The sequence below is a fragment of the Physeter macrocephalus genome, unplaced genomic scaffold (genome assembly GCF_002837175.3).
Source record: "Physeter macrocephalus isolate SW-GA unplaced genomic scaffold, ASM283717v5 random_274, whole genome shotgun sequence".
In the NCBI taxonomy this organism is placed as follows: Eukaryota; Metazoa; Chordata; class Mammalia; order Artiodactyla; family Physeteridae; genus Physeter; species Physeter macrocephalus.
This window is the reverse complement of record NW_021145609.1, coordinates 60,299-75,000: the sequence shown is the minus strand read 5'-3', so window position 1 is coordinate 75,000 and position 14,702 is coordinate 60,299. Positions and strand designations below refer to the sequence as shown.

Here is a 14,702-nt window from a genome sequence, read left to right as displayed (position 1 = left end):
GGAACCAGGCATCCAGTTAAAAGCTGGCAGGGCGGGGCCACCTCCCTGCACAGAGGCCACCACAGAGGCTCAGAGAGGTAGATGGCTTTGTCCTGGGTCACACAGCACCAGGACGGGGACCTTGGCCTCCGCACCGCCAGGGCACGCTGGGTGGAGGGCTACTTGGTGTTGCTTTTGGCTGTTACATGGCTCTGCTCAGAGGGCTGAGTGCTGCCCACTACATTTTAAGACTGGAATCTGCCCCAAGAGACTACTTATGTCTTAAGCATGTTTATACCCTTTAGCCCGTTTTCTATTTTTTTTTTTTTTTTTTTGGGGTCCCGGGGCTTCTCACTGTCGTGGCCTCTCCCCCCAAGAGACTACTTATGTCTTAAGCATGTTTATACCCTTTAGCCCGTTTTCTACTTTTTTTTTTTTTTTTTGGGGTACGCGGGCCTCTCACTGTCGTGGCCTCTCCCGTTGCGGAGCACAGGCTCCGGACGTGCAGGCTCAGCGGCCATGGCTCACGGGCCTAGCCGCTCCGCGGCATGTGGGATCTTCCCGGACCGGGGCACGAACCCGTGTCCCCTGCATCGGCAGGCAGACTCTCAACCACTGCGCCACCAGAGAAGCCCTCGTTTTCTACTTTTAAGAACAATTCCAAGCAACTAACCAGAGAGACCAGGCAGAGATTTAAGGCACAGAGATAGATATTCGTGGCAGCCCTCTTTTCCCAGCAGAAACCTGGAGGCTGGACGGGGCCCCTAGAGGCTGGGTGAGAGCAGTAGAGTATCTGCTTTAGAGCCGCTGGAGGAATTGTTTTGAGGAAATTTTTCTGTTTGATGATACAGGAAGATACTCAGGATATAACATCATCCTGAACCTTACACACAATAAGTTCTCAACTACGAAAAAAAAAAATGTATAGAAAAAGGCAGGAAGAAAATGTTTCCAATTATTAACAGTGGTGACCTCTAAGTGACAGGATTACAAGTGGCTTTTGCACACGTTCCAACTTTTCTCTGATGAGGGACATTATTTTTACAGCCAAAAAAAGTTTTTTTTCTTTTTTTTCAGGCAAGGCTTTATTGGGGCCCCTGCTACAGCAGGTGGGGGGAGCGAGAACAAACAACAGGTTCCCTTGCTCGCTCACCCCAGAGAAAGGTTTTTAATATTCTCTTAAGCAAAACTTGCTCAGGAATTCCCTGGCGGTCCAGTGGTTAGGACTTGGCACTTTCACTGCCAGGGCCCAGGTTTGATCCCTAGTCGGGGAACTAATCTGCAGCCCTGGGCCTGAGTCCCAGCTCTGGACTTAACTAGATGTGAGATAACCTCGGGCAAATGGCTTCACCTCTTTGAACCTCAGTAAAACCTCCTCTAGGGGTTACTTCAGATTAGAGGAGGTGATGTACTCAAAATACACAGGGCAGAGCTGGAACAGAGAGGCTTGTTTCTTTTCTCCCCTCACCCCGCTTTAGGGGATTCCTTAAATATAAAGGAATTTCCAAATAAGGAAGCTAGGAAAATCTTTGGAAGTTTCATTCTCAAAAGGACAAGGAGGAAGCTGTGCTCCTCGCCTGTGACTCTGTGGACGCACTAGGAGCCGCGGCTCTGTGTGCCTGTCCTTCACTTAGTGCCTCCTCTGGTCATCCCCTTGTGACTGGTGTTCAATGATTAGGGGGGATTGCAGGCTTCCACAGGCTCTGCCCCAGGAGAGCCCCACAAGCCCACTCACGTCAGGAAGTGTGGATGGTGCTTGACGGTGTCCTCCAGCTTCTCCAGGAAGGTCAGGTCCGTGGCCTCCCCGGGGCGCAGACACTCCTCATCCTGGGGGGTGTGGCAGAGGGTGAAGGACGTGTGGGGGAGGGACTGGAGAGCACAGGGACTCAGGGGTCCCCATGGGAGGTGCAGACACAGAGGAAAGGGGCAGATCACAGGGAGCTTCCCAGACCTGGCCAGCACCTCACCTCACCCTCCACAGACAGCCCTGTCCTGTCCCTGCTCAAACTCTGGCTCTCTGCGGACAGGCCCGGAGAACAAGGGGAAAGGGGTGATGTCATCCCACCCAGCCCCCAACACGGGGCCTCGGAGGAGCAGACGGCTCACCAAAATGGAGATGATGCCCTTGAACTTCTCCTCCACCAGGTCACAGATGATCTTGTTGTTGAAATACTGGACAGGCTCCCACTGAGGGGCAAGAGGGGAGGAAGGCATCATCATGGGGCCCTGGCACCTCTCCTGGGGAGACCGGCGCCCGGGCTTCCATGGCACGTGGGGATGCCCGCAGGCTTGCACTCACCGCGATGCCCTCTGCCTCATACTCCTCCTGTTCCGACTTGAGGGTGAGCTCAATGAAGAGCTGCTGCAGTTTCTCATTGCAGTAATTGATGCAGAACTGCTCAAAGCTATGAGGGAAACAGAGGAGACCTCAGTAATTCCAGGGGACACGGGACCAGGAGCGGGGGAGGGGTGAGATGAGGCCCCACAGCTCTAAGGGAAGAAACACAGAGCAGGACCCAGGTGGCTGGGAAGACACTGGCAGGAATGTGAGAGGTCGGGGAAGAGGAGAGGCACCAGGACAGGGGAGATGGGAGGAGAGACAGGAAGGGGACAGTGGGGCGCTGACCTGTTGTTCTGAAACACTTCGAAGCCATAAATGTCCAGGAGCCCGAGGACTGTGGTGCTCCGCCAGCTGGGGCTCTCAGCATCCTAGGGGCCGGGTGACCGAAAGCATGGGTCCCAACGTTCGCCAGCTCCCAGCCCCGGGCCTCCCTGGTCTGCCCTCCCTGCCACCTTGGGAGCAGCAGGGGCCAAGCCCTCACCTTGGAGGCCAGCGACCTGTTGATCTTCGCGACCAGCCAGGTAAAGGTGCGACTGTACACGGCCTTGGCGAGGGCGTCTCGCGCGTACGCAGCCTGTTCTAGGTTTAGCGGGCTCAGGAGCTGGGGGTGGAGAGTGAGATGGGGAAATGAATGCAGCCTCTTCCTACCCCTGGCCCCTTCACACTCAGGAAACTGACCACTCTGCCCTCCCTGCCCCCAGTGAGTCTGGGGTTGGGGGGCACCAGGGGAGGACAAAGTGGCCCCACCAGAGGGAAGGTGGTATGAGACAAGAGACCTCATTCCTGGGGAAAAAAAAAAAAAAAAGGAGGCCTCATTCCTGGAGGTGAGTCTTCCTTCCAGCCTCACCCTCTTGCTGTGTGACCTTGGCCAGCTCCCTGAGCCTCCCTGAGCCACCCGCCTTATGTCCTTCCAGCATGGCTAAGAAGACCAGCTGAGCAGACCAGAGGAAGGGGGATGATGGGAGGAGGGCTGCCGTACAATACTTGCTCCCGCCCCGACTAGCTCCTGAAGCAAAGGCTGGGCCTCACCTCTTCGCCCTTGGCGATGATCTTCCTGTGTGTCAGGGCTTCCCGCAACGTTGAGCCTTCCACACCAAGGAGCTGCCAAGGGAAGGGGTGGGCCTGGTGAGGGAGCACTCCCCCCACCCCAGCTGCCCTGCCCTCGCCCTCTGCCTGCCCCACTCACCCGGGTCAGATACTTGAGCTGGTTCTCGGTGGTGACCTGGGCGTTGCTCTCCTCATCGGCAGCAAAGTGGATGTTGCCCAGATGCAGGACACTGGCCACGATGCTCAGCAGGTCCTGGGGGGACAGGGAGGAGTAGGTGGGGGTTACAGGAGGGGCTGAGAGCCCCACAGGGGCACACGGTGGATGGTCAGAAGGAGCCAGGAGAGGGGCTTCCCTGGTGGCGCGGTGGTTGCGAGTCTGCCTGCCGATGCAGGGGACACGGGTTCAGGAAGATCCCACATGCCGCAGAGCAGCTAAGCCCGTGCACCACAACTACTAAGCCTGCGCTCTAGAGCCCACGAGCCACAACTACTGAGCCCACGAGCCACAGCTACTGAAGCCCGCACGCCTAGAGCCCGTGCTCTGCAACACGAGAAGCCAAAGCAATGAGAAGCCTGCACACCGCAATGAAGAGTGGCCCCCGTTTGCCCAAACTAGAGAAAAGCCCGCGGGCAGCAACGAAGACCCCGTGCAGCCAAAGACAAAATAAATAAATTTTAAAAAGGAGGCAGGAGAGGTGGTAAAGGAAATTTGAGAGGAAAAAGCGGCTAGAGTAGAAACGGGGTGTAAAGGTAGACGGAGATTTTCAGGGTATGACAGGAGGAAAGGGAGGGTCCCAGCAGAGGCCTCACCTCCACCTCATCCTCGGTGAAGTCGATGACCGTCAGAGCCTTCCTGACAACCTTCCAATCATTCTTGTCGTTGATGGAGGAGACTTTGGCACACTGGCCCTGGAGGATGGGCAGAGCTGGGTTCTAGCCGTGGCACTGGGTTCCCTGGGTGGCACCCGCCCTTCCTGGCCCCTACTCACCTTCACCAGGTACAGGTAGCTCTGGGGGTTCCGTTCCAGGCCCAGCCTGCGCAGTGTCTCCTCCTCGCCCCCCTCCAGCAGCTGGTAGAAGATGTGGAAGTTCCTCTCCCCGTGATTCTGGTGCACCACCCGGGACTTCTCCAGGAGGTAACTGAGGATGTGGCCACCCACAGGGGCGCCCTGTGGGCAGGGCAGGATGTAGCGACTGCTCAGGGGGACTGGGGACAGAGCCCATCTTCCCCTTCCTCCCCTGCCCTCCGAATGCCAGCTCTGCCAATGGCTCAGGCAAGTCGCCCCCTCTGGCCTGTTTCCTCCTCTGAGAAATGAGGACTCTCAGCCCTATCTACCTGGCGGCCCCACTTGGAGGTCTGACAGGCATCTCAGTCTCAACAGGCCTGAAACTGAACTCCTCATCTCCCCTCCTCAAACTAGCTCCCCTCTTCCCATCTTGGTCAACCGTCTAGGTGTTCAGGCCAAGCAGTATGCAGTCCTGGAAGCCTCTTTGTCTCTCACACCTCACATCCAATCGGACAGCCAATCCTGCTGCCTTAACCTTCAGAACCTCCAGAATCCAACCGCTGCCACCACACTGGGCCCAGCTGCCATCATCTGTCATCTAGATTTAATAATCAACAGCTTCCTAACTGGTTTCCTTGCTCGGCCTGGTTCTCTACTATCTATTCTCAACAAAGCAGCCAGAGTGATCATTTTAAGAGGAAGGTGAGGTCATAACACACTTCTGTTTCAAACTTTTGGGACTTCCCTGACGGTCCAGTGGTTAGGACTCTGCGCTTCCACTGCAGGGGACACAGGTTCGATCCCTGGTCGGGGAACTAAGATCCCACAAGCCACATGGGCACGGCCAAAAAAAACCAAAAAACAAAAAAAACTCCAACTCTCTAGCTTCCCTTCCACTCAGAGCTTTAAAAAAAGTTCTTACAAAGACCCAAAAGGACCCACAGCACCTAGCGTCCTCTTCTATTCCTTGGCCCCTTGCTCTCTTCTCCAGCCACTCTGGCCTCCTTGCTGTTCATGAACACATCAAGCACTTTCCCCATTAGAGCCTCTGCACTGGTGGTGCCCTCTGCCCAGACTCTCCTAGGTACCTGCACAGCTCATTCCTCTGTCTCCATCAAGCTTTTACCAAATGCCACCTTCTCAGTGCCTACTGTATCTGCCTCATTTAAAACGGCAACTGCTCCCGTCCCTTGCCTCATTTTATTTTTTGCCGTGACACTAAATTACATTTTTCTGTTTACTGTCTATCTCCCTGGAGGCAGGATTTCTGTCTGTTTTGTTTCACTGCTGTGCCACCGGCAACTGGAACAGCGCCTGGCACACAGTAGGTGCTCAATAAATAAAGACCTGGCCAGTGGGTGCCTGCTGAATGGGAATCCCACTCCCACTGCCCTGCCCCACCCCACCCACAGGTACCTTGAAGTCAAACTGCACATCCATGTACTTCCCGAACCTGCTGGAGTTATCATTCCGGAGGGTCTTGGCATTTCCGAAGGCCTAGGAGAGAACAGGGGTGTGAGGCGTGCCTGGCAGTCTCTCTCTGCCCCTCCCGCCCCCCCAGATGCTGCTGTCCCCTCACCTCCAGCACGGGGTTGCTCTGCAGCAGCCGGTCACGCACGGCACCGCCCCGCTCGGGGGCTGGGCAGGTCTCAGCATAGAACTGCAGCAGCCGCTTGGTGGCCTCTGTCTTGCCTGCCCCGCTTTCCCCAGAGATCATCACTGCCTGGTCCCGGCGCTCCGTGCGCAGTGCCCGGTACGCAGTGTCAGCCACCGCGAACCTAGGGCAGAGGCCTGTCAGGAGCTTAGGGGGCCAGGGGTCAAGTGGCTGCAGGGGGTGGGAGTCCCACAGGTAGGACTGGGGGTGGGCGCTCCCATGTCTGGTGGGGTTCACAAGGGGGTGTACCCTTGAGGATGGGGGAACGCTCCAAGGTGTGGGTCAAGGGAGATCCTTCCCAGCTGAGGATGGGAGTCATATTCAGATGGCGGATTGAGGGGATCACTCATGGGTGGGGGGATTGGAGCTCATTCAGGTGAAAGATGAGGTCACTCATAGGTAGGGCTGGGAGGTCCCTCAGAGGTGGGGGTCAGAGGGTCACTGAGGTTGGAGGGCCTTCTTCAGGTAGAGTTGGGGGAATAAGTCACGGGTGTGAGTTGGGGTGGAGGCTGGAGGGGTCCTGCCCAGATGGAGTAGAGAGATTCACCTTGGGTGGGCACTGGGCATTCCTCACAGATGTGAATTGTGATTCATTCCAAGTGGGAGGTCGGGTGGAGTCATCTCAGGTAGAGGTGAGGGGGTCACTCATAGGAGGGGGGGATTACTCACAGGTGGGGTGGCACCTCATAGAAGCTGACGCCCCGGTAACGCTCCATGTGCTGCCGGCTGTAGATCTGCAGGTCCCGGTAGGGGTTGACAGAGACCAGCACAGGGCCAATGTAGGTCTGGGGGTCAGGGGAGGAGGTCAGAAGTTTCTCCCAGAGGCCCCTGAGCCTCTTTCCCTCACAGCCCGCATCTGTGCCCCCAGCACCCCCTGCATCTTCCCACTCGGGCCTCACGTAGATGAGGTTCTCCCGGAAGCGTCGCCGCAGGTTCTCGATGAAGGCTGCCTCGCTGGTGAAGTTCTCCAGCAGCACGAAATCCTGTACCCCGACCCGGTCACGGGCGGTCAGTGCACTCTCCATGGTCACCCGCACCCCGTCACTGCCCAGGGCCTGGAAGGAGGGGCCACAGGAGAGGGTCAGCGGCAGCAGGGTAAGGGAAGGCCACTTCTTCCCTCCAGCATAGCCTGCGGGACTGAGAGGACAACCAGGGGCACGTGGACACAAGGGGCCTGGACACACGACGCAGGGAACACCCAGGAGACAGGTGTACCAGGCTGGGTACAGTGGGCTTGGATGGCAGGAAGCTGGTGCATGGAACACTGAGGACGTGGGTCCCAGAACAAAGACCACATGGGACCTGAACACAGGACACTGGAGCACAGAGCACCCAGAGGACACGGGGGCAAGGCCAATGAATCCAGGGAGACGCTGGTTTTGCGCAGAGAAGTGGGGGGTCACGAGAATAAGAGAAAGAATGCTCTGTTGACCTTGGACAAAACCCCTCCTCTCTCTGGGCTGTGTCCTTCTCAAGAAGGAGGAGTTGAGATAGACCAGGTGACCTCAAGTCCCTTAGCTCTGGGCCACATGTGACAGGTGCTTTGTAGGACAAATAGCTCAAAGTGAGTTCTACAGGCAGGGTGGGGGCCATCTCTCCCACGCCCACTCCCAAAGTCTCCAGGGGAAGAGTGTCTAGGGACCTAGCAAGAGGCCACCCCAGGCCACAGGAGAGGGATTCCCCCAGGGGACCTCCCATCCCAGCTGGGCTCAACACCCACCCCAGAAGGGGGGCCCTCCCTCCCACAGCTGAACCACGCCCTCCCCTCCAGCTGCCAGGTTCCCCAGACACCCTCCTCCCCTGAGAGCCCCGAAAAGCCTCAAGGGAGTGGGGATTTTACCGTGGAAAACCCAGCTCCCTCCGGACCCCATCAGCGGGTGGGGAGAAGTACAGGCTCAACAAGGCCCTCACCCCAGAGCACACTCTTCAAAAGGGTCTGAGGGCTCTAGGAAATTGACACCAAGAGTGTCAAGGGTCAGAGAAGAGCAAGGTGGCCGCCGTGGTGGGAGGGGGGTGTAGATCCCCAAGAGGCCACTAGGCCTCCTCTAACAGCAGACCACCCAGATCTCTGGCCCGGGAACCCCTCAGGGTCTGGCCAGGGGCCTGCCTCTCCTAGGCCTGTCCCTCACTGCCCCCTCCCCCCTCCAATACTGTCCCGAAGCTGCTGCCAAATCTGGCCCGAGCTCCAGCCCCCTTGCCCTCTGGGTGACGGGCCTCGGCACTCTCAGCCCTCCCCGGGAGCTATTCACCCGGCCCGGGTCCGAGAGCCTCACGGCCCTCCCAGTCTCGGCCTCCTCCCCCTGCAACTTTCCGGGACGTTTTCCACCCTAAATTCCTGGGCCGCGCCCGCTTCCTGGCGGGGCCGAGGCGGCGCCGCGAGGCCGGGAGGGACGCCCGGGACCCCCGCCCTGCTCGCCAGCCCCGCTCACCGACGCTCGGTAGCGCATCCTGCCCGGTCGGCCTGGCGCCCTGCTCCGCTGCCCGTGCTCTCGCCTCGGGGCTCGGCGGCGGCGGCGGCGGCGGCGTCACGAGGGAGGGGCCGACCCGCCCCCCGTTCCGCCCCCTCCGTGAGCCTCAGAGGCGCGGGACTCCCCGGGCGCCCCCGCCTCCTTCGGTGCTTAGACTCGGGGGTCCCTCCCCAGCTGGTAGGGGTAGGGCAGGAACTAAGGGGGATCTCGCGGCGTGGGTGGGTACAAGGGTGGGGGCGGGGGCGGAGCTCCCCGCCGGGCAGGGGCTCCGCCTGAGTCAGGTTTTCCAGGAGCGACTTCGTTGGTTCCAGGGTGGGGCCCGGAACCCGCGCGGCCGCCGCGTCTACACTGACCCGGCACTCACTTCCGGGCTTGTGTCTACACTACGCACTAGGCCAGGCGCGGGACTCACTAAGCAGAGGCCCGTGGGTCCCGGAGGAAGCAGGATTTCCCTCCCCCCCCAAACTCCAACCTCGAGTCCCGGGAAAGTTAAAAATAGAACGAAATGTCCAAATACGGCCGGCGCGCCCAGGCGGGCGGAGCCTCCGTGCGGGACACTGTCCACCCCCGTACACTCTCTGGAGGGTGGATCCCATGTCTTTAAGTCTCTAGAAAATCTCTTTAGTTTTCCGCGTCAGCACAGAGCGCGTACCCCAGGGACGAAGACAGCCAGAGCACCTTTGCCGAGCGCGGTGCGTGCCCGGCCTCCGTGGAGGGCTCAGCTTTCCATCTGGGGAATCCACGTCCGACTTCCAGCATTTGGGGCAATACCTTTCTCCCCTATCGAGGACAGTCCCTAGCCCCTGTGCCCAGGGGCTCTTCACCTCTCTCCTTTCTCTGGAGAGGGTCTCTCTCTCTTGTCCCTCTGGATCCCTCCATAGTTTCTGCCCAGGACATCCTCCCTCTACCCAAACCAGCCCCCAGCAGCCCCGCCCTCGCTGGGCTCTCGGTGGGCAGCAGCCTGGGAGGCAAACTCTAGCTCAGATCCCAGCGCTGGTGGGGGTGTGATGGCTAGTGCTTCTTCCAAAAGGCTGGGCTGCTTCTCACAAGCTGTATGACTGCCAGCAGGTCAGTTAATTTCTGGGAGCCTCTCCTTCAGCCTTAAAACGAGGCTAATACCTTTCTCAAAGGGCGGTTGAGAAGGCTAGGATAAGCCGCCAAGGCACCTCCCAGGCCTTCAGTAAACACCACTTCCCTCTCTCTCGGCCAGACACTCTTTGCACACACGCTTGGAGCAGACCTACTAAGAGCCAGGTCCTGGGCCAGACAGGTCACACTTCTTATATAGCGAGGAAAGCCCCTCAGGCGTGTCTGCCTGCCAGTTAACAGAGAGCTCTCGAACTTTACCTGTGCCCCACCTGACAGATAAGGAACCCGAGGCGCAATCGCCGGATGCTGACTTGACCTAGGGGGCAAAAGGGCAGGGCTGGGACCCAAAGCCTCAGCGTGCCCCTCTCTCGGACCCGGGCTCCCCGGGGAGGGAGTGAGGTTGCGGCAGGTGCAGGCTGTAGCCTCGTGGGGAAGGCTCATTACCTCGAGAACAACAGCCCGGCCGGAGCCGCGGCCCTGGGGACCCCGCGGCGGGGGCGCCAGCTGGGAGATGGGGCCCTCTGGAGGGAGCGAGGGGACTGGGTGCCGCCGCGCGCAGCTGGGAGATGGGTGGGAGCGGAGGGGGCGGGGGTCTTAAATACCACCAGCTTCGGGCCGAGGAGGCCCCCTCCGCGAGGGGACTCAGCCTCCCGCTCACCAGGAGTGGGGAGGGCCTTGGAAGACTGGAGGAAGGGGGTCCATCTGGTCCCCACCAGGAGCACGGCTCCGGGGTGGTACAAGGACTAGGCTGGCTCTGCTGGCGGCCGCCCGCGGGCCCGAGGCGAGGAGCTGGCAGAGGGGCGGGGCCTCGCGGCCGCAGTGCCCACTCCGGCCGCCGCCGCGTCAAGCGGCAGGAATGAGGGGAATCCGCGTGCGGAGGGGTCCGGCCGGCCACCCCCGCCCGGGCCCCGCCGCCGCATTCCCCGGATGCCCGCTGACTCCCTTACAGCCGCCGCTCGGCGGCGGAAGTAGGGGGCGTCTCCGCTGCCAGGCGGGCCAGAGGGCCTGCTCCCCGACCACAGTCCCTGGCCACCGCCACCGGCCGCCTCGCCACACTGGATGGAAGCGCCCGCCCGGGAGAGGGGGTAGGGAGGCGGGGGACCGAGCGTGTGAGAGACACCGCGGCCAAGGCTGCAGGGCGCTTCCTGCGTTCGGAGCGCTGTCTTCGGGTACTGTACTCCTTTCAATGCCCTCAGCCGAGCCATGAGGTCTGTATTATTACCCCCATTCTACAGACGGGGAAACTGAGGCTGGGCAGGCGAATGACGTGTTCAAGATCCCAGGACTAGTAAAAGGAGGGGTGGGATTGGAACCCGGAAGTCTACCACTGTCTACTCCTGCAGGGCTGCCCTGAGGGAAAGACGCCTGCCTAGCGGCTGGAGAATTTCCCAGCTTCTCTGTCAGGGTTAACATGCTACCTGCCAGGCCGTGACCTTCCTTAGCGAACCCGTGACCGCAGTGCCCAGTACCCACCCTTGGCGGTATTGTGTGACTGTTGACGTGTAGGCCTTAGGAATAGCAGCTAGGGAGTGGGCCATGACCTGTGCCCCCAGCATGGCCCTGGACCTAGGGGCTGGCTGCAGGCTGGGGTGCAGCTGTGACCCCTGAGTGACCCAGGACTTACTTCCCAAGGATGCCTCTGAGTCTCCTCCCACCTGGGGAGGTGTTTCCCATAAGGTGGCGCAGGCCCAGCAGACCTGGGTCATCCAGTGCCCGTTACCTAGTATGGGCCAGGTGCCCCCAAGCCTGCCCTCTGGAGGAGTGGGAGGGCAGTGGGCAGCCTCAGGTGTTCCCCCAGCTCAGAGCTATGTGGGTCTGGAGAGGGTGTTCTGAGGACCCCCATATGGCTGCTAGAAACTGATTTCCACTGAGGCAGCCTCATGGCCTGTTGGGGCAGCGGAAAGAACCATAGCCTATCTCACCCACAGCACATGCTGGGCACAGAACAGGTGTTCAGCTTTTTTAAAATCAAACATATCTTAGGTCTGGGCCCCGGCTGCCCCACCAAGGACTGTTCCAGACTCAAGGGAACTGTTGCGAGGGGGAATGGAAAGAAAAGGTGGGGACTTAGGGGTTCTACCTGATATCTCACTGGGCCCCAGTCACGGGCTGTATACTCTGGCTCCAGAACCATGGGCCTTTTGCCTGCCAGACACCTCTGCCTGGGGGTCCAGCAGAAGTAAAGCGCCTTGCCCCCTAACCTATCCTCCTTTTTCAGTATCCTGTAAGGTGAGAGGAGGCAGGCACCTCCAGCTAGTCATCACCGCCTGGCATCAAAAGGCCCGCCCTCCTCGCTCCACTCCTCACACCAAGGAGTCACTACCTGCTAGAACCCCCCCTTGGCTCCTGCATCACTGCTCTGCCCCTAGACCAAGCAAGCAGCCTCCAAACTGGCCTCCCTGCCTTCCTCCCTCCAATCCATTTTCCCACAGCCGCCTGTGGTATTTACAAATGCAAATCCGATCAATTAACATCTCATGTTAATAGAGTGAAGGTTTATAGGGCACCTGTCCATATGCCAAGCACACCCACTGCTTCTTGCCAGGCCCCTGTATGTGGACTCCACCAGCCCCCTGTGTCCTCAGTTTACCCCACTGCTCCTGCGCTCCTGTGTGGCCACAGGGGCAGCCGTCTCCAGTCCCTTCTCTCTCCATGACTCCCTCACCACCACACACAGCCAGGAGGAGCTGCTTCCGCCTTTGCCACCAGCCGCGTGGCTCTAAGCTTCAAGCCTTTGCACCTGCAGCTTCCTTGGCCCTCGCACCCAAATCCCTCCCCACCTGACTGACTCTTAGTCATCCTTGAAGATTCGGCTCAGGTATCACTTCCTCCAGAACCCCTTCCTGACTCCCCGCAACACACAGCCCCCTCCTTATCTCATTCCGCTCTGATCGAAGCTTTCCTTGTCAGTCTCTCCCAGGAGACTGCTCCCGCTCCAGGCCGGCACACAGTGGGAGCTCAATAACCCCTCGTGGACGCCTGTGTGAATGAATGAATCACAGAGCCCGGGAGTGCGAGCAGAAGGCTGGAGCGTGCCGGGCGTTGAATAGGCCGTGGGCCAGCCATTCATTCTCTCATTCATCTCGGAGCCCCCCAGCCGCCGCACTCACACGCAGGGGCCACTGGCGCTGCTGGGCCGGGGGGCGGGGAACGGGAAGGGGCGGGGTCCGGACGGCTTCTCCGGAACCCGGAGGCAGAGCCGGCAGCCGGAGGGCTCCAGAGGGCGCGCAGGGCGCCTGGGTCACGCGACCCCAGCCGCTCCTCGCCGCCCTCACGTTACCCGCAAGAAATCTAAGTCTCCAACAGGCCGAGTCCCGGCGCCACCGGGTCCTGGGACCCCGCACGGGCCGGGCCGAGCCCATCCTCGGCCCCAGCGATCCCTGGGCCGGCGACCCCCGCCTCCCCAACCGTAGCTCCGGGCCTGGCTCGCCGCCCGGCCGCTTACCCTCCCCTCCATCCCGCCCGCCAGCGGAGCCCCCCCACCCCCGGGGCCACGCGGCTGCGGCCCTCCCCGGAGTTCCGCGTACCCACCGGCTTGGCTTCTCGGGTGCGCGGGCGGGGGCCAGGCTAGGCGGCGTGGGCGGCTCCGGAGTTGGCGGCCCAGGCACGCTCTCCCCGCCCAGGGCCCGCCCGGGGCCGGGCCGCTCCCTGTCGTCATCCCGGTCAGGGCCCAGGCCCCGGCGCGCGCGCGCGCACCCTCCGGCCCCGCCCCGGCCGCCCCGGTGCATGCCCCGGCCCCGGCCCGCATCCGTGTCCGCGGGGGCTTGGTGTAGCACACTCCGCAGCCAGCTCCTGGGGACGAGGCGCGTCACAGTCATTCACACACACGCACACACTCACCCTCCTCCGGCTGACGACCGGGCCCACTTGCTGTAGTGCTGGGCGGCGGGTGTCTTATGGGGTTCTCCCTTCTCATCCTAGGGCGCTTTTGCATCACCAGAGCAAACCCGACCCTGCCCTGCGTGCCAGGCCAAGTCAGTTCTTCCCCTTTTCTGACTGCCTCGCTCCATTCACCATCCTTCTCCACCCACGCTACTGCTCTGAGCCGGCCAGTGTCTGTTCTTCAGGCCAGACGGGAAAGCAGCGGCATTAACTGAGCCTGTACTATATGCACCTGGAGCTTTGCATGCGCTGGTCCTTAGATCTCAGAGCGGCCCTGTCACCTCGGTGTTGTTAGCCCAGTTCATAGGCCAGCCCACTGAGGATCAGGGAGCTGGAGGAGAAGGGATTCAAACCCAGATCCCCGCTTGGAAACACTCTGCTCCTGGTGGGCTTAAACCCCACCCTCTTCCTTCCATTTACCCCTTCTTGTCCAGTCTGTTCCTGTCCCACCAAGGATCAGAATGCTTCCCCACTGCTCACCTCTTTCCCAAGGGGTTTGCTTGAGAGGAAGCTGCTGGGCCCTGGCGAGACACTGCCACCCTTCCTCCCAGCCCAGAGCATCCCAGCTTACGAGCTTGCAGGGCCTGTGGGGATGAACCACACGGATGATCTCCCCGGTGGGTATCAGCTCCACTTGCAGGGCCATTCCGTCTGTGGATAGCCAGCGTGCTGAGCGCTGGGGCCTCTGAGCAAAAGCCCGTCTGCCTGCCCGCCCGCTGGTTCTGGCTGCTCCCGGAACCAGGAATCTAGTCTCACGCTGGGATGGCTGCTTGGTTCAGCTTCAACTCCAGCCCCGGGGGATGTGTCTGGTCCAGTGCCTCAGGACACAGCTGGAACAGCCCAGGTCTGATTGGGAGGCCTCTTGGCCCAGCAGGGTTGGGGCAGGAAGAGGAGGGGCTGAGGGACGGAGGAAATGCTTGTTGTCCCAGGTAACCAGAGGAGCTGATGTAGCCACCCATGGGGGACCCTGGGCTCCAGGTCAAAGGGTAGGAGTCCTTTCTCCCCAGCAGCTCCATGGCCAGGCCTCTCCCGCTGCCCTCTCGCTGGTATCAGCTGGAGAGCACAGTGACCACTCCCCAAGTCAGAATGTACATCCTCCCTAAGCCAAGAGGATCCATCAGTAGGCACTGCCCCTCCTGCAGCAGTGTCCCCCAGCTTGTCTGCCTCCCACAGCGGCAGGTGAGCTGTGGAGTTTGAGGCGCCAGGCTGCTGGGGACTGGCCATGCTGGGCAGAG

At 60.6% G+C, this 14,702-nt stretch overlaps 1 protein-coding gene across 3 annotated transcripts; it reads right to left on the bottom strand.

Annotated features, from left to right (window-relative positions):
- Window positions 1–389: 389 nt before the first annotated feature.
- Window positions 390–14,194, bottom strand: LOC114485013 (unconventional myosin-Ic). 3 transcript variants are annotated; one of them, XM_028485144.2, is made up of 14 exons: window positions 14,039–14,194; window positions 6,928–7,083; window positions 6,698–6,813; window positions 5,954–6,152; window positions 5,791–5,871; window positions 4,357–4,536; window positions 4,178–4,276; window positions 3,507–3,620; window positions 3,350–3,421; window positions 2,802–2,921; window positions 2,606–2,688; window positions 2,279–2,384; window positions 2,086–2,166; window positions 390–1,806 (listed from the first exon to the last, which is right to left on the bottom strand). In XM_028485144.2, the coding sequence occupies exons 1-14, from the start codon at window positions 14,111–14,113 to the stop codon at window positions 1,711–1,713; spliced, it is 1,578 nt and encodes a 525-aa protein (XP_028340945.1). In that variant the 5' UTR covers window positions 14,114–14,194; the 3' UTR covers window positions 390–1,710. The 3 variants fall into 3 exon arrangements, with proteins under 3 accessions (XP_028340945.1, XP_028340947.1, XP_028340946.1); XM_028485146.2 differs by lacking the exon at window positions 14,039–14,194 and adding an exon at window positions 13,117–13,216 and having other exon boundaries at window positions 391–1,806; XM_028485145.2 differs by lacking the exon at window positions 14,039–14,194 and adding an exon at window positions 8,458–8,578 and having other exon boundaries at window positions 391–1,806.
- Window positions 14,195–14,702: the final 508 nt, after the last annotated feature.

Coding starts and splice junctions, on each gene's coding strand:
- LOC114485013 (XM_028485144.2), bottom strand. CDS start 14,113: ATGGCCCTGCAAGTGGAGCTGATACCCACCGGGGAGATCATCCGTGTG. Junction 5,872..5,953: donor AGAGCAACCCCGTGCTGGAG/GTGAGGGGACAG, acceptor GTTCTCTCCTAG/GCCTTCGGAAATGCCAAGAC. Junction 2,167..2,278: donor ATGAGGCAGAGGGCATCGCG/GTGAGTGCAAGC, acceptor CTTGCCCCTCAG/TGGGAGCCTGTCCAGTATTT.